Source organism: Diadema antillarum, unplaced genomic scaffold, assembly GCF_040938485.1.
Source record: "Diadema antillarum isolate AM-2024a unplaced genomic scaffold, OU_Dant_1.0 seq00000277_RagTag, whole genome shotgun sequence".
NCBI lineage: Eukaryota > Metazoa > Echinodermata > Echinoidea > Diadematoida > Diadematidae > Diadema > Diadema antillarum.
In genome coordinates, this window is record NW_027271308.1 from 57,291 (window position 1) to 83,297 (window position 26,007).

The window sequence follows — 26,007 nt, forward strand, 5'->3', positions numbered from 1 at the left end:
CATAAGTCGTACAGCCCACCAGTTATATTGGGCCGGATGCATAGACGCTATAGCAATTGCTTGTGCTAGCCTTTTACTCAAATCCGTGTGCATAAAAACAAGCAATTGCTTACTGCCCGCAAGCAATTGCTTAAGGACCAAGCATTTGCTTAAAAACGCCTGCATAAAACATACCTTTTGCTTGTTCTTGCAAGAAATTGCTTACAATTTTCCAAGCTCTATAAAATGAGCTTGAGCTTTTGTTTAACTGGCACGTTCCCTTTTAAGTATCATTTTCATATCCATAAAAGAAAGATCACACTTGTGCAGGAGTGGTATAAATCTACAAGAAATTACTCCTAAGTAGTGTAAGAAGCATTTTCGTTCCAACAACGGGAATGTCCCGTGGTTAGCACGCAAAATGTGATGAAAAACAGGTAAGATGTCTGACTTCGGTGGAGAGCAAGGAGACCTCTTTCCACGTGCAATCTGGCACATCCGGGCTACTATAAGCAGTGATGGGAATCAGCCAGCACGTAAGTGTGTGTGTGTGTGTGTGTGTGTGCATTTATGAGTGTCATTTCGTAGCTCTTCTGCTATGTCAGAGAGTTTCCGCACACACATGCCCTTTCAAGCACACTCGCCTTTGCTCTTCTGTTCGCACAGGCGTGACGTCCCTTTTGTTGAAAACGCAAGCAATTGCTTGTGCGGGACAAGCAAAAGATATAAGCACAAAACAAAAGATTATGCATATGGATTTAAGCAATTGCTTGATCTAGACCTTTTGCTAGACGAGCTTGTGCTTTTGCTTGAAGCAATTGCTTGTTTTATGCATTCGGCCCAATGACCAAAGTCAACGAGTTTGACATTAAGTAAAATGGGCCCACAAGTTATAAAGCCCATGAGTTCAACACTAGGCAATAAAGGCTATGAGTACGACAGTACGCAAAAAAAAAAAAAAACCCGCTTACAAGTAAAAAAAACCAACAACACCTATATAGGCAAAGAAGGCTCATGAGATTGACAGGAAGAAAAGCACCATCTAAAAGCCAATGAAGAATGCATAATTGTAGAGGGTGTACCGATAATGGCATAAGAAATAAGTGATGGGAAAGAACGGGCGCTAGAGTGTTACAATGTCAGCTCTCCTCCCCCATCCCCTAAACAAAATCAAGACGTTTAATAATATATGTGTGTGTTTGTGTGTGCGGGTGTGTGTCTGTAAACAAAACTTACAAATTTCACTTAAGTGTGCAAGAGATCATTTTACTGCAATTCCAAATATGTAAACGCATCCCCGTTTACTTGTTACTCTGCAAACTTTTTAGCTATATCCTTGCTTTCATCACTCTGTATAAAATGCGTAATCTAGGCAGCTATGAAAACGAAAATCAAGGAAATATTTCACAAGATGGTCAATGTCACAACACACACCTACTTCACACGATCTGAAGAGGTGCAGTAGTCATAGTAATACTAGATTTAGTATGAATTCACCTCAAATAACGAAGTACTCTATCAATTTATTAGTAGTGAATCAGGAAAAGATGCATCCATGCAAAGAGCTATTTATTCCTTCATAAATTTACCATGGGGAAAGAATCATCGCAAACACAAACGTCAAATGGAGGATGCATCGCTGCGATATACAAAAAGCGTTTACAATTAGATCAATTGACTACCATGCGTTGTAGTTACAAAGATGATTACAACTTGGCGCTGTAATGATTTTTTAGCAATCAGGCAGGATATCTAACATTTCTCTAGTGAAGCGAGAGTGAAAAGGGAAAATGGGGGGGGGGGATGGAAGGTACAATGTTAGCCTGGAAAAAAAATAGCGTGACGAAAATGCGCTTTAAATTATTCGTATTAGTATGTCATTTACCCTTTTACAGGTCATTAATGCAACACCCTGTACAGATATATATTTGCACTTGAGCGGTAATATTCATGGAACTATTCTTAATACGGTCACGTGGGTGTCGGTCTCGTAAAGTGTCGACATTATGATTTACCGGTATTTCTTTAAGCAGCTGTCTTCACTTATTTTTTTTTTTTTTGTTGTAATCCCTTATCATATTTGATATTCTGTCCATAAAATTATCATTCAGTGTTACAGTAGTTGAAATACTTTCAACTGTTAATGTATAAAAACACTCAAACGCGATACACTGACCAAAAACAACCACTGGAATATAATAATTACAAGAGATGTACTCCGTACGAATGTGCTTGACAATTTTTTCTTTAAAGATAGATACGTCTATTTTTAGATACATGCAGTTCATGAAAAGCAAAGGATCTACTCTAATTATCAAAAGCAACTCAGAATTCAATTAAGAATTCAAATAATATCTTCGGCAGAGTTGGCGCTGGGCCATACTTATGTCTATCTTTGAATGATTTGTCGCATTTTACGGAACAATTCTTATTGCCGGCGGAGCATGTCATGTTGTCTCACTACCAAGTATAAGGGCTTAAATGCTTTTCTTCAATTACTTTAAAGTAAATTCATTGAGAAGTAAATGAAATAAATGACCTTTCAGAAAGTTTAGGGAAATGTACATTGTAATTTGGTTTCAGATATATTCTTTGAGTGGGTTCAATGTAAGGTGAATTATTTTAACAATGACATTTAAGGTGGCCGACATAGGGTGCATGGTTTTCAAACAGCGGGTTCAACAAAAGGTAAATTGATTTGCACTGACTTTTGATCATGCTTAACCTATTTCCTCCTTTGGTTCTCATCCACTATACAACCATTCTTTTTTTCTCATGATATGTGTAACAATCAGCCATATTCTGTGTAATCGTTTCCGGCCCTACTTACAAGCTCTATTTGCTTCAAAGGGGTCCTGGCGTTGATTTGTTGAACAAGTACAGGTGTAGGCATTGTCTTTTATGTTAATGCAAAATTATTCTATACTTATCGATTTTGTGCCGAATAAATTGCAATCAATTGACGAGAAGGAACTATAATCCTTTTATTAGAACATTTTTTTTTTATGGGCAGCATACGACAAATAAACATGAATTCAGCCCGCGAATATAGATAGTCTTGTTTACATTTTGAGAACCTTGTATACCAAGTTCCCATATATCACTTGACACCCGGAAGGAACGGGTTAATGCGAGGTGTATCGATTTTATACTGACCACTTTGACGGTTCGATGGCGTGTAGTTATAATGACACATCTGATCGTTAGGATGAACGACGAAGACCACAAGAAACTTTGATGAGTCCTTGAACCTATCTCTCTATTATGAGAGGAAGAAAGTGACAAAAAGAAGAAAATTTATCATCATCTGAACCAATGGTTAACCTTCTAATACACTTATGTAACAAATCTGAACTGACAGTTATGGAAAATTGTGCCTCGTGAGACGTTGATGTGTAGAGGAATATACAGTTGTTTTTGTCTTCTTTGTTTTTAGTTTTAGTTACACATAATCACAAGAAGGATTATTACCATGTATTTACAAATTAGATTCATCAAGAAACACATGTCTATAACTCCAGTTACAGATATCGTCACGATCGTGTTGTCATATTGTCAACAACGCACAGCAAAATATTACTTATCCAATAAGCGTAAGCTCCAGTAGTGTTAGGGAAATGTTGATGGTCTGATTGAATTCACTGTTCATCAGGGTCACTGGTCTATGTGCCAGAGGCTGAATCTTGTTTTATTATTCGCCCTAAGTTTTATCAGTTCTATCAGTCTATCCGAATCTGCATGATGCAACTTTTGCATCCTTGAGGTTTTTTTTTAACCGTGTTCACGATAGCAGCCAGAATTTGATTATCCCCGAATCCATATAAGAATGCAAAATTTGCATCATCCAGATTCCCATTCATCGCACTCATATTATGAGAAACTTGCTATTTTGTTACCAGCTTTCCACAATCTAAAAGGAAATATAAAGGAATTTCAGATATTGATGGCTATTTTAGTGATCATCTTGAATATCTCAAAACCGTCATGAGTGCAAGAATGACACCATCCAAATTTGATGCAGGCCTAAAATGTGGCAGACTAACACCTCGGTGTGTACGCTTATTAGTAACAATTTAGATTGCTCCTGTCGAGATTCTTCAGCTGTGTTAGTACAGTACTTACATAGAGATAAGAGGTAAAACTGTACACAAATCGGTAAAGGGAATCTCAAATATATCCGAACCGGGCCAGTCTCCCCAATCCACGGTGCCCCCACGTTTGAGAGGTGTTTTTAGAGTTTCTCGTCTTTCAAAGACAAAGGTTTTGTGGTGGGTGTGCCGTTTCTTTTTTTCTTTTTTTTTTCAAGCATACACAATATGTAACAGTGATTAACACATTCTTAAAAGTCTCCTTTATTTTTCTTGTAGCTCTTTGAATTTACCGTGATAGTAATGGCTGCCTTTTTGGTCATGGTCTGAAAGCTGGAACCCTCATTATAGCGGACTGTGGACACCGAGTCGTAAACAGGACACTGAAAGCAAAGCGGCACATTAAAACATTAACAATATCAGAGCCTATAGCAAGACTGGGCCACGTTGCATAAAACATTTAACGTTAAGGGGAGTTTTTCAGCGGTAATATTAGTTTGAATGGGTGTGTCTCACTTCTCACTTCCATGACATTTATATGATTGCAATTCAACACATCTCACATCGCTCAGTAACTGTTTCTTGTAACCCAGCTGCCCACTGAAATGCAAAATACAACAACAAACCAACAGTTAAACAATTAGAAACCTCTATAAAAGACAATCACATACAGTAGTTGAAAACAGCGTTCAGATACCTAGTTGCATTTATGAAATTGCGCACATCTGCCCCTCGTTTCAAAAGATAAACCATCTCTTTGTGAAAATCATTATTTTCAGGAATTCAGTGAACCAAAGTTGTAACGTGTATTGAGCAAACGGCTAGAGGAAATTAAAACGAGTAGAGTAAACTTCTGCACTCGTAAACATGATGCACTCCAACTTTATGAGCCAGTAAGAGAAAAAGAATGAAACTTAAATTGTGATGTTACAATTTCCATAAATCTTACATTTACACGTAAGACTTAACCTCTCTTCACATATTTTTATATATTCTACATCCTTTTCTGTTTTCATCAATGGGAAGCAATTAATTTCATCGCTGGAAAAATTTAAAGCATGATGTCATATGCCTCATTTGACACTCTTACATACACTTGTAGAATTATTAAAGGGAATGGGGTATATTATGATGCAAAGCGTTTCTGCCTTATTTTTAAAACAAGCTGTAGTAAAACTATTAATTACAATGTTTCAATAGCGAAGATAGAATAAAGTATGAATCAAATGAGTTGATTTTCTGTAGCGATATATGCTATTTGATATTGCAGATCAATGTCTTCCCAAGAAATGTTAATTTCTTGATACAACCAAATATCCACACACAAAACTAGCTGCTGCAGCATGACTCTTAAATATGGGATTACGAACCCAAACATCATGACTATATGGCAACCAAGGTTTAATAAGGCGCATAGAGACATTTTTTATATATCTATAATTATGATATTTCGAGTGATATAACAAATGAAGTGCTGTATACACGGAAATAACATATTCAATCATTCATACTCTGTAAAGATCCAGGACATATTGAACACAAGTAAGACTTCTTGTGAGATGCTACGAGGACACTGAGAAAATTATTGCTGCGATTTAGCGCATGCATTTTTGCAGATGGAGGCCTTCTTTAGTCACGCAGCAAATTCGTCAGACAAATAAATGCGCAAACCACTGAAAAATTTTCAGAAAATCGCTAGATGTAGTTATGAACATAATATATTCATGAACCACTCAGCTAAATCAGTTGCTAGAGAAAATGGATGAAAAATAATCACATAGATCAGTACGGTTAAACACTGTCATTATCAAACTTCATCTACTGTGATATAATGTAGATGATTTGACAATAAACACACTCACCTTTGCACGCTGCACGGAGAAGTAGGCACAGAAATCATTATTTGACTCGGCTCTAACGAAGATCATATCTACTCCCTTTTTGAAGTTGAACTCGTAATACTGATCAACGGAAAGACATGATGTAAACGACATGTTAAAAGTATAATGCAAGCGAGTAATACTCTCATGAGCAGCAGACTCAGTTTGTGGATAGAAAGTGCCAACATAAAATCACATCTTGAGATTTCAAATTCAACTTCAGACATCACAATTTAAAAGATTGGCAAACAAAAGAAAACGGAAGGTGGTTGCTTTCTCGTGGAATGAAATATACTCTATTTCTGTTACAATAAATGCTGTATTTAGTTTTGAGATATATTGTGACGGGGGTCCCGGAAATCACCTTAGAAAGAAAAAAAACCGACAAATGAATGAATAGTAGACCTATACATGAAAATCACCATCGAATAATCAGTGATAAATTAATAAAAGTGATTGTCAATGGTGGAAGGTAGGCCTATTTCATTTATGGACTCAACAGTGTTCCAGAAGAATTAATGGCAAATAGTGAATGCTATTTCATTCATGGATTATATTGGTAAGGAATGTTTCGTTTGTACTTTGATACTGAATTGTCAATTGCGTATGGTATTTTTTTTTTGACTGACTGGTAAACAGTGTTTCAGAGGTGCTTAGATTATGAAATGCAGAATTATATGTGATAATTATCTCAATCGTTACTATGATAAAAACAAAAAACAAAAACAAAAACAAAAACGATAATGCGACTAACTCCGTCACAATTTGTTGAACCGAAATGATTGCTTTTTACCCTCCCTTAATAGATCTTTTACTTTCTTCGACTGTATCCGAAAACTGATTTATTGATTTAACTGGACTTCGTGTTCATAACGGATGAATAAATTTGCCTATTCCTGAAAGTTACTTGCCCGACAGTGTCCTTGGTGACTTGGGCTATTGCACTTGGTCTAATCGCCAATTGGGCCAACACCACTCGGGGTATCCATATAAGCCCATTTAGGCTGCAACCACTTTGTCTATTTACCATTTTTTTTTTTGTCTAATTCCCACTTAATATCCTAATCCTAATATCCAGTTCGTATAATTACAATATCGGCTAATCCAATTTAATCTAATTCTCAGTTGGTCCAACATACGTATTTTGGTTTAATTTCACTTCGGGTAATGTCCATATGGTCAACATATCAATTGGTCCAACTTTCATTTCGTCTAATTGTCATTTGTTCTAATAACCTCTTGGTCTAATGACCATTTTGGCTAACAGTCATTTGGTCTAATTTCAATTTCGTCTAATTCTCACTTGGACTAATGCTACTTAGTTTGATTAAGAAACATGGCCATGGACGGAAAAGAAGAAGTGTATACAACCTATAGAGTTATATCAAGAAGGTTCAAGTTCAAGTTCGAGTTCAAGTTCATTTAACCAATTCATTAAACATTTGACATTGTACAAAAGGAAACAGCATTAAAATGAATGGTTTGGGACCCCAAAAGAAGCAGAGCTTGTAAAAAAAAAAGGGGGTCCCGGATAAACATATAAAACAAAACAAAACATACTAAAGTTTTAAACATATTAACAAGAAGTATAATAGTAGCATATTTACGTAGGACAGATGCAACACAAGCACACACACACACACACACACACACACACACATTCAATCACACAAACAGGTTGAAGAGAATGGAGTCACGACTGTCTTATTTCCTTTACTAGATGTTCGATGCCTCCGCTCAGAAATACATATTTGAAGCATGTGCCAAACAGGATCTGCCACGCAGATAGGAAGACAATTGACTCGTGTCTCATTGCATATTCACCAGCCACTGTCTAAGGAAGATATGTCTTTGTGATGGTAATTATACGTTTCGCTGTCCCTTCTTATACAAGGTAGGTGGTAGACACGAGGATGTGCGAATAGAAATTGCACAAAAATGGCTGAAATAAAGATGAAAATTACTCGACTGGGCATACCCGGGCACTAATCTGATATATCTAGCAATAAAGAATTATATTTGAAGATTATTCCAGGTCAGTTTTATTTTTCAGAATTAAGCGGAAAAGTGATAGAACCGGCTTTCCAGGATGGTACAGTTTTAAACATTTTCACATGATACAGCTCTGATTTACACTTTTGCACAAATTTCTGCACGGGATTGATTTTTGTTTTACATGCTTTATCATTAAGTGAAATTTCATTTCATTTGATAAATAAATAAGCAAAATATGGCCAATATTATGTTAACGTTCAAAATGAATCTTCAGATTGCTCAGCAAGACGGCGGCTTCGAACATCGATCATCAAAGGCACAAATGCACCTGTGAAATTCTTTTGTATAGAAATCTGACAACTGTTTGAATAATCACAGCCACTTGGAACTCCAACTTTTAAACCTCCTTGGTTATATCTAGTGAATATCATTTAAATCTATGATACAACCACATGTGTGTCTTTATCTTATACTTATCTAACACCATGAAGATTTAACTTTAATTATTTTGTACAATGTGTTAACTTGATCATGATATCATAGAACACGTAGAATGATGACTCCTCCCCAGACGCCCTACTGGTTGTGTAAAGTAGGGTCAATGGTCAAACAATATCTCGTCCTGTAGGTTGCTTGATACGTGGAGTATTGCTCCCATACTTTGCACACATATAAATCATGTCAGCAGAATCAGTTTCGTAACATAACGACATTTTCCTCAGACGCCATCTTTGGTGTGCAAATGAGGTTCAAAGATACACAATTTTCATTTTGTCTCGAAAATTCATTCATTCATTCACTCATTCATTCATTCATTCATTCATTCATTCATTCACTCATTCATTCATTCATTCATTCATTCATTCATTCATTCATTCATTCATTCATTTTTATTGGTCTATGTCAGACATAGAAATTTGGTTTCCATTGACATTACATTGTACCAAAATAATCATGACAATAGAAACACATCTCGCGATGTTGAATATATAGGACCCCATAGTGGCACTATCGGCTCTTGCGTTGTATGAATGATTATACAGGATACCTCTATTCGGTTCTTTGGCCAAGTAGACTTTTTTTGAACGATTTTATAACATAACCAGGCCATCATTCATTAGCATGACAGAAAAAAAAAACTACAGCAACATCAAAGTTGAGTTTCGCAGCTCAACCTTCCATTTGAGTTTTTTTCTTGGTTTTGTTTTATCAATTTCCGTAATGTGACAAGAGCCTGATGGGATGTTCAATATTCAAATAAATCATTGCATCTTTCTTGCTATCTTTGACAACTAATGGTGACTACATCTGCAAAATCCATGCTTTTGCTGCCATCCATACACTGATTTTTTTTTTTTTTTTGTATAAAGAAGTTTGCTTTCTGAAATTATCCATCATTACTGCCTACAGATTCGTCCATATGACTTAGGTTTCATGGTGTAAATAAAAGAAATCAACGAGCGCATTTGTGAGTTTACTGCCACTGATTGTTGGGGTTTAAATGCTACCAATTTTATGTGCAATCTTGCGATTCACTTCTCACTCTAACGCAGTGTCGGGAAGATAAATATTGTTCACTACATATCACATGAAATAAGATTTCACACAGTGATAAGACATATACGATAAAAAGTCATCATCAACCGGAAAGATTATTGTTTTGTTGAATATGTATATTTGATAAAACACTTATGAGCTCTTCCGGTCTTCAGACTAAACATGGGAATCTCTGCGATAAGAAGAAAGATTGAGAGAGAGAGAGAGAGAGAGAGAGAGAGAGAGAAATAAGCTGGTCTTCTCAATTTCGCTTGATGGATGGTAATCCGATCACACTTTTGCAAACGAAATGTAATATCATCACGGCTTATGGTAACATCTTTTTAGATTATATATATGATACAGGCAAAGTATCTTGGGGAAGTGATCGTCAACATCAATGATAATATTCAATCTACACATTTGTCGATGGGAATGAAGAATTGGATAACTGGAAAGAGAGGGGGGGGGGGAGAAATATGGTTGTCTTCTAAATTTTGTTTGATGGATGGTAATCCAACCACACTTTTGCAATCGAAATGTAATATTACACACGGCTAGGTTTGCATAATAATCTGTGTTATGGTAACATCTTTTTAGATTATTAATAATACAGACAAAATATCTTGGAGAAGTGATCGTCACCATCAATGATAATATTCAATATATACGTTTTAGATGGGAATGAAGAAGTGGATAGCTGGAAAGGAAAGTGATAAAATGTAATGAGATAAAATTATTATAAGGGAAGAGCAAAACGGCAAACTGGAGTGTACACAATGGTACAACATTATGTAAAGATTTTGCTGTCATTTTTTTATATACGTTTTTCTTTCAGTTTCATAGGTAGGTAATTCAAAATCGCCAACAAAAAGATAGCGCCATGAAGATGTTCATTCAACTTCGTTTTCCTTTCACTGAATTATATCACTTCAGAAATGTATCATTAACACAATTCAATTTACAATGCCCATTGAGAACTCACATTCGTCTCAATGTGAGAGAGCGTATTTTCAAACAAAGTTGCAGGTAGCATTCCCGAGTTCGTCGGAGAAGTTCATTCAATTTAGCAACAAAAGGTTGGCCATCCGGAAGCTAAAGAAGTCGACATGACCATGGAAGTATGGCGAGCATATGCCACACAGGTTTGAAGGCCTAACGTCGTTACATCACTTCAGAAAATAAGGAAAAGACAATGTGTGTTGAAATATACGACAATTATCCCGACATTCTTCAACCTCTCATATCAGACGGCTAATTCCGCTGAAATGATCTTCTCTTATGTCAGGAGTGTAAATCAATATTTGTTTTATTGTGTATACCAATCATTCCCCGATAAAAGACAGAAAATGAAGAACTATTCTCATTCAAGCATAATGTATAAAGGAAACGAGCATATGCTGCAATCGTTTATGAATATGAAAATGCTGCAACGCGATTTCATGAAGTCTATAATTCGAATGAAAGCATGTACCTAAACGCAGAGATAGATAGCGAGAAGACGCAGGCACAATAAGTGCTTAAACTACTTTAATAATGGCATTAAAACATTAATTACATCATAAAGAGAAGAACATTTCGTACATTTATTGCTCGAAATACCTTGCTCCCGAAAAGTCCAGTGTAACAATTGAAGCACTCCGTAATCACATCTCCGTCATTCCCAGAATTGAATGAACGCTTCGCAAATTATGAGCGCTTTCTACGAATTTGAATGAAATATATATATATATATTTCGGCATGAGTTGTCATATTCGACTGATTAAAAATGGGTTGAACTACAAACACTCGCGTATGGCTAAAATCCTTGCAACTTAATGATCGCAAAATCATTTTGACTTATAAACTTACATTTACGTTTAGATAATTGACCGAGCGACTTTATTACAGTGTATTTCGTTGTTACATCTTACTTTCTATAATAATTGTAACATGCCCATGAGAACTTGGACATTCGATTCCAAACAACCGTAACATTATTAGGGTCTACAAAAAGAGGTTACGTAACACATAGGAAGAACATATGGACCGGTACAGAAAAAAAGACGACCTTTGACCTTCGACCTTTGACCATAATCCGCCGACCTTTTAGATTTCGTCTACGAGAGGGTCTATCTAGGAATGTTTTTGTATTTGCATCCTGTCTATTCACAGAAATACAATGTAACCTGATACTCTTGCCAGCTGGTCTATTCAAAATATTTTTGGCCATAACACGTGCACATGTGATGCTGTGTTACGCCATGATGAATATACGACTTGGATAAAGTGGCACTATATCGACTCTTGAGTTGTTTGTATACAGTACATCCTGTACTAGGTTTGTTCTCGGCCAAGTGTTTTTTTTTACTCTTTTATGATGTAATCAGAATATCTATCATTCATGACAGTAAAACCCTTCAAACAACTACAGGTAACATTGCTGTTGTTATGATGACACACAGACACACAAACATTCCCACACATCTCATGCAGGGACACGCAACAGATTTACTTTTGAATTTATTCAATTTGCCGGACTCGGCGGTGGAAGAAGGCCAAAATTTAATGTCAATAATGGTAAGCAGGTCCGACGATTCATAACAGGCTCTGAGTTCATCAACAGCGTCGTAGGTCCAGCAAAACCGAACCATTGTTGTGGGCTTCCAGCTTTTGAGTTTCTGTCTATACGCTGGTATCAACAAAACATTGTTGTGATCAGATGCGCCAATCTGTGGACAAGCTTTTGTCTTGTATGCCATAGGGGCATTTCCATAACAACGATCTAACGTTGCATCGTTACGAGTCGCCTGCGTTACGTACTGTTCATAGGTAGGCAGGACGTTCTCAAGTGTACATCGGTTAAAGTCTCCCAAAATAAATGTTGGGCTGTCGGGCGAGATGGATTCGAAATGACTAATTCTGTCAGCAACAACCTGGCTAGTTTCTCCTACGTCTGCTCCAGGATGAATATAAACAATCATCACATACAATTGGTTGAATTTCCTCGGAAGATAAAAAAGGGCGGAGCCCAACGATCATCAGCTCAATGTTTGGTGTACACAATTTCTCTTTGATTGTCCAGTCATTGCACCATTAATCGTTAATGTACATGCAGACACTTCAACCCCTTGATTTCCCTGAATCCTTTGTTCTGTCTGATCTTGCCAGATGAAAATTCGGTAAAGCTACCTCGCCATCAGGGTTACTTTGATTTAACCAAGTTTTTGAAAAGAAAAACATAGGAGACACGATTCTCGATATTCATGAAGGTAACGAGCACTGGTGCAAAGTTCGTCCATTTTGATACATATAGACTGAACATTTCCAGGAGAACTGAAGGAAGTGGTGGTTTTGCCTTACGACTCCTTACGCGGTTTGGAATCCCTCCTTCGTGGTTTGATCCAACTGGGAAGGTTTTCATATCCATTGCGGTCGTAATTTGGCAAAAAGGTGTATGTTTGAAAAATATCATGTTTTTGGTTTTTACCATTTGGGGGCTTTTCGATGCCGAATTTTTCAGTGACCATCTTTCGTAAGTCATCGAGCCTTTGTTTCCGAGATATTCGGGGCTATCTCTGTATCATTTTATCAGTTTTTTAGCTTTTGATTGGGCAAAAAGGTGTATCTCTATGCATACACCTTTTTGCCAACTTAAATGCACGATTTCTCACGGTGTATGTGAACATACACCTTTTTGCCAAAATAGCGTGGGTTGCAGTCCCTGCAAACGTGGTTTGGCAAAAAGGTGTATATCTCTAAAAGTGCTAATTCTGAAGTATCTTTGAAAATGTGATGCAAGAAAATTATCAGGAAATGAAATTTGAAGTGTATACTAAATTCTGGAATTAAATCCTGGAGCGCTGCACAGTTTAGATGGCTTCTACGGTCAAGGAAACTGCCAAAATTTTAAAGTCGATTTTCTCGGCTTTATAGTTGCTGTAAAACGGCAGACATACATCTTTTTGCCATTGGGTCGTGGTACCGGTACTTGCGGGTGGAGTTCCAGTAGTTCCGACCGGCTGTACACGTTGAGTCCGTTAACGGGTATGGGACTTGCAACATTTTCCAGGAAAGGACAGGACACCGGACAAAAAACCCCAAAACACAAGTTTCACCAGACATGATGACATACTTACAAATATTGACACACACGAAAAATGTGGTAAATGATCCAAAAATAAGCTTCAAACTCGGAGAGAAAAAATGCCAATGGCGGTCGCTACAGAGCAGCGCCCTCCCTATGAAAAAAAAAATGCCTCTTTGTTAGCATTATACACCCTTTCCATTTACAATTTGTAGGCATGACAGGTACGATTCCCGTTTCTTTGATGAGGATCTACAAATCAAATAGCCATTCGCCGTTAAGATAATCGCAAATGTATTAACGGATGAGGTCATCTGATTCACGATAGGGGCTTAACATTTATTTGCGGATACATCGGATCACCTAATATGTCAGTTTTGACAAATTCCCGAATCTATAGTTATCGTTATTATCATTATTGTTGTTGATGCTGTTATCATTGTGAAACGACCATAAATCTACTTTGTTGATGTCAACAACACCATCTTAATACTGATACTTCACTATCAATTCACTATTAATAATATACACGAGCTCCTGAAGTAATAAACATGGCCAGAATGCCCCTGATAAAACGGTTACAGCTCGTTATTCCGAAGGTTCGTTATTCCGAAGGCTCTTCAGTCCGAAGATTCGTTATTCCGAAGGTTCGTTTTTCTGAATTTCATTTTCGGATGAACAAATCTTCGGAATAACGAACCTTCGGAATAACGCCACAAATATTCGGACTAACGAACCCTTTTTCATTTTCGGATTAACGTACCTCTAGGTATAGGGAATTTGTGTGTTTTGGATTAACGAACCTTCGGAATATATAACGATCCTTCAGAATATCGAACCTTCGGAATAACAAACAACACCCGATAAGACATACTCGTCGACATTTGGTTGATACACTCACAATGACAAGACATACTTCAAACAACTTTTGCTGCTATAATTAACCATTTCACTTTTTAATTCTATATCATTCTTTCAAGCTTTTCCTTCGTTTTTTACCCAACTTACTATAACGACACCTATGGTAGCTCAACTGGCCATTAGCCCAAGTGGGAATTAGACCAAATGATGATTAGACGAACTTGCAGTTATAAAAACAAATGGCTATTAGACAAGTTAGTGGCTATCAGATCAAATGAAATTAGACGGAGTGTGACCCACTGATCATGAGACGAATGGGAGTATTAGACCAAGTGGGAAAAAATATATTAGACTAACTGGCATTTAGAAGGAATTTGAATTAGACCAAGTGATGATTGGCCCAATTTGTCATTAGACCAACTGGTACTAGACCATGTGGCAAGTAGACCAAGTTAGAAGTGGACCAAATGGGTTAAGCCGACATGGTGTCAGCCAAACTGGTAAGTAGACCAAGTGGTAACAGACCAAGTGACATAAACCGATTACTTGAACCAATTGTGAACCATGTCCTTTCCATTGACTACACATCCATTGAATTATGGTGCGTGCACTATAGTCAACGGGCTACATCCATTAAACCATGTTGCATTATTCATTTACAATAGGCTACATCCATTAAACCATGTTGCATTATTCATTTACAATAGGTTACATCCAAATTATGATGAATCATTTTTCAATAAGCTACATCCTTAATTCAAATTATGGGTCATCATGATCATACAGTTTAATAGGCTATACATCCATCAAAATGTCTCACGATGTTTTTACTGATCTGTGGCCGTCAAACCGGCGTCAGTGTCGAGCGCTAAATAGAAAAAGAAATATATATCTGTGCACATGAAAAGTATACTTAACAGATAGTACATGCTCATTTGCATACTTACTGACACACGTTATTTACCGTCAGCAATACATTATGTCACTTGAGCTGCAAGAATATCTGTATGTCTTATTTAAGATTGCATTAAAACTATGTATCAAGTTCATGTTAAACCACCATCCTGACGTGCACAAGTTGTAACAGCAGACGAGCGCTGCCAACACCGTCATGGATTTCTCTTTCTTCCAGAGTCCACTCTCATTGTTCTATTTACGTGTTGATTCACGTTTCATTTGATGAAGAATATGAAACCAGGATTTTCAAGTTTACAAATTGCCCCTTTTTATGAGTAATATTCAATTATCTAAGTGAAAAAGATACATACCTGAGGAGTAGCTGGATCACTGTCGAATGTCACGATTTCATCTGATCTGAAAGAATTTGATACATGAAAGGAGATGGAATCATTTTGAACATAAGTGTATGAATACATCATCCCGCACACGAAATGATGAAAACAGAATGTTGAATATTATCATTGCTCACCATATCAACTACTGATAACGTAGCCGGGCAAATCATTCCCAGAGGGCAATTACCCCCCCCCCCCCCCCCCCCCGCTAAATACTGCCTAGTGGTAAGGTTAGAGTAAAGATTAGGGTTAGAGTTAGGTTAAGGGTTACTAGTTTGAGCTATTGTTAGGATTAGGTTCAGGATTAGGACTATGATTAGGGCCAGGGGAAGGGTTACATAGGGTTATAGGGGGTCATCGCCCTTAACCCACTGATAAGAATGCCTTAGTGTGTGTGCGTGTGTGTGTGTGTGTGTGTGTGTGTGAGTGAACTAGCAATGGATGAAGATCTGGGACATTGCGCGTAACACACCTTATAATCCGGATATTTGGTAGACTGGGGATATCCCCGATTTCCAAATTGTTAAAAATGACTTTAGAATTGCCTGAAAATAATTGAATTATACCCCCATCTAAAGATCTGATCTTTTGGAAAATTGCGCAAATTTCTATTGATTTATTATTGCACGTTCACACACGTGACACACATGTATATTCTTCTTTTTTGTCCCGAGTTGGAATGTGGAATTCTCTCCTAGTCCTTTTAAATACATTTCCTCAATTTATTAGTAAAACTTTCGCACATCCGACACACCTGTGTATCCTTCTTGTCCCCATTTGAAATGCAAAATACTAAGATATATATCTTCTTTTCAAATTTTCTATTCAATTCATAAATGAAAGCAGCACTTGACATTTAAATAACTGAACTAGAAATATCACTTAAGGTGATTAATACCCCCGCCCCGTGACGACAGTCTTACCCAAGGAATGATCTTTCCTTGATCTTCTGCCATTTAAATGCCGTTACCATGGCAACGCAGCTTCCGACACGTCCGAAAAATATGTCTTGCACATCTTCCCACCAAGACTATTGTGTGTGCCACATTTCATAAGCTTTTGTCAAAAACTGAGGAAGTAGTTCAATCCACAAGATCTTTCCTTGATCTTCCGCCATTAATATGCCATTACCATGGCAACGCAGCTTCCGACACGTCCAAAAAATATGTCTTGCACATCTTTCCACCAAGACCAATGTGTGTGCCACATTTCATGAGCTTCAGTCGAATACAGAGGAAGTAGTTCAATCCACAAGATCTTTCCTTGATCTTCTGCCATTTATATGCCGTTACCATGGCAACGCAGCTTCCGACACGTCCGAAAAATATGTCTTGCACATCTTTCCACCAAGACCAATGTGTGTGCCACATTTCATGAGCTTCAGTCGAATACAGAGGAAGTAGTTCAATCCGCAAGATCTTTCCTTGATCTTCTGCCATTTATATGCCGTTACCATGGCAACGCAGCTTCCGACACGTCCGAAAAATATGTCTTCCACATCTTCCCACCAAGATCAAGGTGTGTGCCACATTTCATAAGCTTTGGTCAAAAAACTGAGGAAGTAGTTAAATCCGCAAGATCTTTCCTTGATCTTCTGCCATTAATATGCCGTTACCATGGCAACGTACTTTCGGGTACTGTCAAAAAATGCGTCTTGCACATCTACAACCAAAGGCACACATCTGTACCAAGTTTCATGGAAATTGGGCAAAAACTGAGGAAGTAGTTTGCAAACACAAAATTTTCCATCATTTTGGCTCATAATATGTGAGCTGTTACCATGGCAACATACTTTTTGTCACTGTCAAGAAATGTGTCATGCTGACCTATATCCTAAGACAAACATTCAATATGAATTCCATGAGAATTGGAAGAACACTGATGAAGCAGTTTTGCCATGAAGCATTTTGCCCTATATTTTACCAATAACATGCCGTTACCATGGCAACGCACTTTTTGCCACTGCGGAAATATGTGTCTTGCACATTAACATATTCAGATGAACATCTGTACCTAATTTCATAAAAATTGATCAAAAACTGTGGGAGGAGTTCGCGACGCAAGATTTGTACCCATTTTTGCCCATAATATGCCGTTACTATGGCAACGTACTTTTGGGTACTGTCAAAAAATACGTCTTGCACATCTACAACCCAAGGCACACATCTGTGCCAAGTTTTAAGGGAATCGGTTGAAAACTGAGGAAGTAGTTCGCGACGCAAGATTTGCAACGGACCGACCGCCCGACCGCCCGACCGCCCGACCGCCCGACCGACCGACCGCCCGACCGCCCGACCGCCCGACCGTCCGCTGATTCCTATATACCCCCTTCAAACTTCGTTTGGCGGGGGTATAATAACTGAAATGTTATCAGGGCTTTCATTGCAATATCCCTATTTGACGGTGTAAAAAAAAAACTATCCCCAATTTCCACACAATACAAGTATGTTTGTGTGTGTGTGTGTGTGTGTGTGTGTGTGTGTGTGCGTGTGTGTGTGTTGAAGATACTGATTCATCATATGGTTTATCACAATGTTATATCAACACAACGTGTAAAACTCGTAAGCATTTCAATCGTTGTTAGACGTATTTGGCAATAATGTTTATTGCAGCATAACTCAAGGTACAATCAATTCATAAGAGTGTACCATTGCAGTATATTCTGCGACTTACTGCTGAAAAATAGTTTTCAGTTTGTGGAAAAAGTATAAGTGAGCATATAAGAAAATGGATTTATTTAATTGATTTAGAGATTGATAAGTGTATAAGCTTACTTGAAGACGTATCTGATTAAGCTGACATTGAGGCTGAAGCTGAGATTGGCGACAGAAGACGTACTGATGACAATATTAATTTCCACGGCACCATTGATCACAAAGTCATCACGGCACAGGGTGTGGCTAATATAGTGATATGTGTCATTGAGTTCAGGGGAGAACCTAAAGAAATGAAAAAGAAGAAAAAATAACAGTTCACAGTGAGGGATTGACAAAAAGAATCTTCTTCAATTTTTGTTTATATACAAATATATGCGACCTTGCACAAAAAACAAACAAACAAACAAACAAACAAACAAACATCAACAAGTCGCCAGATTCTGAAAAAAAACAGACTTAAATCTTTAAAATGATTCAGAACTAATTTCGAATGGACTCTCCTAACCCATCTGAAGCACACATTCTGGAAATGAGGAGCTGGGTTTATTCAAACCCTTAATCCTATCGAGCAGTGTTCTATGCACTGAATGGGACAAAACAGGATGCAAAACTCCTTGGCAACAACAATTAAAGGAGTATCATATATAACTGAAATTGAAGACCTCGATTGACACATTCTATTCATGACTCATGCCAACTTTCATAGCAGCAGCATCATCCTTTCAAATGTTATTAGAATTGACTGCGAAGAGCGTGTAAAGTGTTTTCACGAAATGAAAAGGGGCCTCTAAGACACACCTAATCACACTTTCCTACAAAATGGTGTTGTAGGAAAAGTTTTAAAAATACAAATTTCCTATTCGATTTATTTGATCCCTAACTTTAGAGTAATGTAGAGGAATTGGCCTTTCAGAATGTGATAGAAACTTAACATCGACCAGGACAGCTACTTTTGACCCGTTTCATCTGTTTTTAATCCTCATGTAAAATCAGGACGTGGGATTTTTTTTTTTTTTTTTTTTGGGGGGGGGGGTTGGGGTTGGGGTGCACGTTAACATGTATAATCCGCTCCATACCTGCTTAACATAACTTACACTACACGCTTGCAGCACCCATACAGGCACTGGGACACTCTAATGGCTGGTCAATATAAAGAGAAATAAAACTGAAATACATATGAATTCAGTGAATGCAAGAATAATAGGCATACAGCACATCAGCGGAATTGTATAGAAAGGCGGGCAACCCATTCAAATGAATGCATTTCGATCAATGACGACAGTTGTCTTGGGAATTTCAGTATTTTCACACCTTAAGGTTTTATTCTCTAGTTTGACATAAACAAAAATAAGGTTACAGATATAAACAAACACACACCTTTATTTACAATATCAACGTGGTTCAAGACTTACTGATTTGGTGATGCGTCAGGCACCGCCCAGGATAGAATGCTACGAGGACGCTTCACAACCATTAGAATCGGATAATCAGCCTCGGCATTGGGACTTTCTAAGTATACTCGTGCAGCTTCAGACTAGGTAAGGAAGTCAGAAACATTAAATGGAAATATGAAACAAAACTTGCCACTTTAAAGGGAGGTATATTCTTGCTAGAGATGGGGGATCTAGATTTATTATTTTTTTGTTTTGGTGAGATAATGAAAAACTACTTATGAAAATTTTTAACTATAGCTTACAATCTTGAGAGGTGTTCGTAGTTTATTCTATGGGTGAAAACGGGTTTTGAAATGGCTGAGATATCCAAAAGCACAGGGTGAACATACACCACTGCAGTAATGATAATAAAATATTCATTTTTTTTTTCACACTGCAGAAGGGCATCCGTTACATGACTACTACCAACTTTCAAAGCAGTAGAAACATCATTTCAAAAGTTATTAGAGTTAAAATTTAAAGTGTTTGAAGAGGGTTAATCATCAATCCGGTGGACAAAGTGTAAGGTTTCAGTTTTAGAGGAACGTTCACACATGGCCTAGTGGCCGAACAATGCGCACCTGGAGTGATTGTGTACAGGACATTGGAACGTTCACAAACGCATAAGAAACGAATATGAACCGGGATATTGCCCACAGGACAAAACGCAGGAGGAACAAATGGATGACGCATGGGACATACATCAAACGTCAGAGAACCGTGCGTGTGCGTTTGATGGGCTGTACATATCCGTTCCATCCTTTCCATTTCTTGCACCAACGGACTCTACGCGTGGAAAACAACAAAGTACAGTACAGATACAAGAGAAAAAAAAAACCGTACAACTTTCGGACAAGGGTCAGATCGCGCTATCCTTTTTTGGCGAGAAAAAAAGGAAGGAAAAAAACAAAACAACACTTTGTGAATACACAAAGCTTTCTGGCCGGCGTGACGGAAATCACCAGAAGATAAACGTCCATCCAAAGGATAAAAAGGACAAGAAGTGCATTTTAACGGATATCAACGTATGCCAAAATCGACATTCGTTTCTCATCCGGTAAAGTGTGATTAACAGAGTCCTCCGGAGGCTTTCCGGCGGTCCTCCGGTTAAGAATCAACCCGAGTAGGCCCTAACATTCCTGAGATTCCACAGAACACGGGTTGAACAATGAGTACACCGTTTCAACAGATAGTGCTCGAAAACATGATATTTTATCATGTAAGTTGTCTCGATAAGGAATAAGAGGCAAGACATTAGATAGATTCAGTAGTTATTTGCATAACAGGAAACAATTCGTCGTTGTTAATGGCAAAAAAAATCGAGTGAAAATATTCACTCTTAAAGGAGTGAATGCAAGAAAAAGAGTGAATTTAGAGTGAAATTGGAGTGAATTTTGAGTGAAACTGTTCATTTTCACTCGTTTTAGAGTGACCTCAGGGATCACTCCAAAATCTTCGAGTAATCCCTGAGGTCACTCCAAAATGAGTGAAAATGAACAGTTTCACTCAAAATTCACTCCAATTTCACTCTAAATTCACTCTTTTTTTTTATTCACTCCTTCAAGAGTGAATATTTTCACTCGATTTTTTTAAGAGAGTAGAGTCTATCATATGTGGCATACCTCAGGGGTCACTCCCTGGTGACCCCGATTTCCCGAAATCGAGTAATTTCCTTTTCTTCACTCTTTTTGCTGATGACACAAGTGTATTTTATTCTCACCAGAACTACTACACTCTCGAATACTGTGAATTCCGAATGGACCAATGCTCTGAAATGGAAAAGAAAATAGAATGTCACTAAATGTTTTCCAGTGTAATTATATGTTTTTAGTATAATACAGCTTATCAGCATCAATCTACCTTCTCGTGTAAGTATTGATGGGACTGAACCAGTCATATTGTTCAGATTCATGAAATTCTACGTTGATGTGGGGTATTTTGTCAATCAGTTGCGATAGTAATGGTTGATTGTACCAGATTTCTTGAAATAATCATTAATAAGAATTTAACCTCCTTCCATCTTATATTGATTTTTGATAATAATATTATGTAAACTTAATGACCAATGTATGTATTTACTCCTACTTGAACTGTATGTCCCTGTTCTCTCCGTTTCAATTTCTTTTCTTCTCTTCCTTCCCCACCTCCTTCTTGTTTTTTGTGTACCACCTCAGCCCTTTATTTATTTTGCAATACACTGTATATCACTTCCACTCATCTGCATGTAATATTTCTTTTTTGAGGGGACCTTGTTTAACAAGCTGTGCTTTCTCAAGGTCCCCACGCAACATTCCATGTAAACATCAACATAGCTCTTTTTTTTTTTATAATACAAAACAATGTACTTGTCCCCACAAGGGATTTATGTTACATGTGAATGGTTTGTGAAAAAAATTTGAATTGAATTGAAATTTATTAAAACCTTCGGAGAGAATACACTGTTCTGACCAATTCATTACGTAATATACATCCCCCCCCCGTTGAAAATTGAAGTATATCACATCATTGCAGCTGCAGTTGCAATTTGCGTACTACTTTCCAGGTGTGTACTGATAGAGGCATTATTTTATTCTTTAAAGAGGTGTTCGAATTACTGTTTCACGTACAAACCCATTAAAACCAAGGCAAAGAAATATAAATCATTAACTCGACAACATAACATGCATAATGTTTACAACCAAAACGCGACTGTATATCATTATACCGTCTAACCAGGGAGGTGGAAGTGTCTCTTCCACCTCCCTGGTCTAACCAAACTCAGAGGTCGAGTATGACTGTAAAAACATGCGTGACATGGAAACTACATACAAAGCTCTATTGCTGTACAGAGATCGCTGTACTTCGCACGGCGTCTGGTAGGGTCGATACAATACACAGGATGAGTCCAAATGATATGTGCTGCGCAGCGCTGGTAACCTGACTTATCTCTGGTTACAAGACGCCTCCGGATAAGATTCATCCATCTTAACGGTCCTCTAGCAGTCCTCCGGCGCGACGGTCCTCCGGAGGCTACCCTGACCGATCACATGTTGAGATTTCTCTGGAGGTCCTCCGGAGGAGGTCCACCGTGTTGTGTCTTGCAGAAACGATGTCCTCCGGAGGAAAACATCATCCGGCTATTGACATAACACCCCGATTTTTTCTGACCTGTTAAGACGGGGCTTAAGGTCGCTCGCGTCAGAGGTAGCGTTTAGACCGGCAACCACGAGTACATACAGCTCTTCACAAGACAGGGGCCTGGTATACCAGGTTCCCGTACCGTCAACTCATGCACGGGAACCTGATATACCTGGGGTCTGTTCAACTAAGCTCTGAGATCAATCCTCTGTTCAATACAATTTCTGATCTCAGCCACATACGTTTTGGGATGAATTAGTCCCAAAAGTTACGAACTGTTTCCTTTTTAGGAATGTTTTAGAGCCAGACATTGATCCAAAGTTGAGGCGAATTCATATCAGTTTTAGTGAGGAATGATACACTCTTATAGAATGTTACAGGTGAACCTGACAACTGTCTTGGAAAGTGCCAACTGATGTTGGTCGAATTTCAAGCAGTTATTTTGTTTGATTCTACATACTAAGGAGTTGTATAATACCGAATAGTTTGATATAAAACACATTTTCAAGTCATGTATAAAAGCCTTTAAAGAATAGCCGGTTTGCTTTTTTTTCAATAATAAACGGTCACTTTGTTAGCTTAGACATTCTTTTTAACTCACCCTGTGCACATGTCCTGTTGATAATGTGTTCTAGTCTGTTTATTGCTAGATGCTAATTCCATCAATCAATTTAATGGTTGTTTGTCAAAGATCATTCATCATAGAGTGAAAAGTTTTGCAACACAAAATTATGTACTTGGGAATTTCAATGCCAACAAAAGACACACAGGGCATGACAATCATTGACCGTGGATAATGCTCTAAACTGTATTTAAATAACTTTGCCGCAAATAAGTAAGCGTTCAATCATGATGTTGTCTCTTTATAAAGCAATCTTGCACTGAGGCAATCGAAGGTCAATAGTCTATCAATGGTTATGAATTACTGTCAGTCATCCATCTGTCATGAATATGCATACACACAAATTCATTATATTCATGAGGTCATACAAGAAAACGAAAGGATGAAAGACACATTTACAATATCTTTAACATGCCACTTTGTTGACGCTCTCCATGACACTTTGATGTGCTTTCCGACATGCAATGACCAAGGATCATGATTCTAAACTCACATTGTAAACGATGTATATAATAGTGCGAGAAGATAAGAGCACTCGTGGACATAGCTAGTGATCAACGTAGTGATTTATTACCGAGCTTTCGGTCTGTTTAAGACCTTCATCAGTGCTGTGAAATGATACTCAAAATGACTCACTCGTATGGCTGCACTCGTTACAGTACAAATCTGACTAACATGATGACCATGACCATGTCATCAATACATTCGTAATTATATGACAAGTTACAATGATAATTACGTAAGTGGTTTATAATACGTGAACGAATGATTTTGTTATGTCATTAGTATTATTTATGTCACAATTACACGGTGGCCAGAAGACGACGCATGGCTGTTGTACTGCGTTATGGATAGCCATTTACACGTATAATACCACAACGTCCGGTTTTGCACTGCTGCCAAATAATCTATGTTTTATATCATTGGCGACAACATGGACATGTTTAGTGTTATATCATCATAGTCTTATGTTATACAGCACACAACACGAGGATATTAAATTGGCGTTATTGTTGTACACCATAACCAATAACACGGGAATACTCAGTTTGATAGGATTTCATTTTTATGAAATGCACGATGTTGCGACACGGATTGTCGCCCCTACACGGATTGTCGCCTCCTGCTCGGGGCGACAATCCGTGACGGGCGCTGGCGGCACGGATTGTCGCCCCCGTCACGGATTGTCGCCTGGCGACAATCCGTGACGCTTGTGCAGTTCCCAGTTTTTGACCTCGAAGGCGACAATCCGTGTCGGCAAAAAAATTTGTTGCGACACGGATTGTCGCCCCGTCACGGATTGTCGCCCCGGGCTCGGGGTGGTTCCTCCGGTGTTAAGCTTTGGTGGGATGGGTATGAGTAGTAAGTTATGCGTATGTGTGTGTGTGTGTGTGTGTGTGTGTGTGTTGTGAGCTGCATGATATGTGATGTGTATGATTTGTTGTGTGTGTGTGTTTGTGTGTACATGTGTGTGTGTTTGGAGTATAATAATACAATATGTAGAAACTGTGCATGTATGGTGGTTGTATAGTGGTAGTAGTTTGTTTGTCTGTGTGTATACGTGTGCCTGTATCAGGGGCGGCGCAGCCGTGGGGGCCGTGGGGGCTCGGGCCCCCACACTCAGTGCACCATACAAAGGAATACATAAGGTGTCATCACTTTGGGCCCCTACACTTTTTTCAACCCGGAAGTATGTAAGAGGCACTAAAATAGGATGGGAGAGAATGAGCTGAGGACCTTTTTTTTTATTTTTTATTTTTTGCTTGTCAGCTGAAGAAACCCGGAAGTGGACGGGGAGAGATGAGCTGACGACATTTTTTTTTTTTTTTTACTTGTTAGCTGAAGAAACCCGGGAGTGGGCCCCCACACTTTTGAAAACAGTGCGCCGGCCCTGTGTATGCTTACGTGTGTATGTGGAATATAGTGGCGCTACTGTGGCAATACAAACGCCTTCAGAGTGTATGAGCACGTGTTTAAAGAATTCACACCAGCGTTGATCTAAAAATAATATGGGTGTGTCAACCAATATCAGCGGTGAGGCGAGCTAGGCGAGAGAGAGACCGAGAGAAAATACATACGAGGGAGGTACCCTCCCCAAATGTTATTTGTTTTTGTTCATTATTCAATGCAGTCATTTTCTTCCATCAGTCTTATAAACTAGAACGTCCATACCACTATTCTTTGTCCCAGAATAGGTTTGGCATGCTTTATGCATGAGCGAATAATTTCCACACGCCGTAAAAAATTTGTCAATCGTTAGCTGATTTTAGCACAAACGAACTGCCATTGCACACCGCTAATACATACGTAATACAAACAAACACCAACAAACACTCAAACAAATCCTCATAATGCAAATAAACCAACTCAACACTTTTTTCCTTGATATTTATTGATTTCATTCAAATCATTCATAAATCGACCCATTCTGGGTGTAACATGAAAAAAAAATGCGAGAACATTCATGGTACCCACTC

At 38.1% G+C, this 26,007-nt stretch overlaps 1 protein-coding gene across 1 annotated transcript in view; it reads right to left on the minus strand.

The window, feature by feature from the left end:
• Positions 1-26,007, minus strand: part of LOC139729964 (SID1 transmembrane family member 1-like) — a 70,730-nt gene that overhangs the window by 24,305 nt on the left and 20,418 nt on the right. Inside the window, exons 2-7 of the mRNA XM_071640880.1 lie at positions 19,771-19,892; positions 18,476-18,640; positions 15,675-15,720; positions 5,930-6,028; positions 4,361-4,450; positions 3,136-3,238 (exon numbers count right to left, since the gene is read on the minus strand). Of these exons, the coding sequence (XP_071496981.1) occupies positions 3,136-3,238; positions 4,361-4,450; positions 5,930-6,028; positions 15,675-15,720; positions 18,476-18,640; positions 19,771-19,892 (625 nt within the window). The remainder of the gene's footprint in view (positions 1-3,135; positions 3,239-4,360; positions 4,451-5,929; positions 6,029-15,674; positions 15,721-18,475; positions 18,641-19,770; positions 19,893-26,007) is intronic.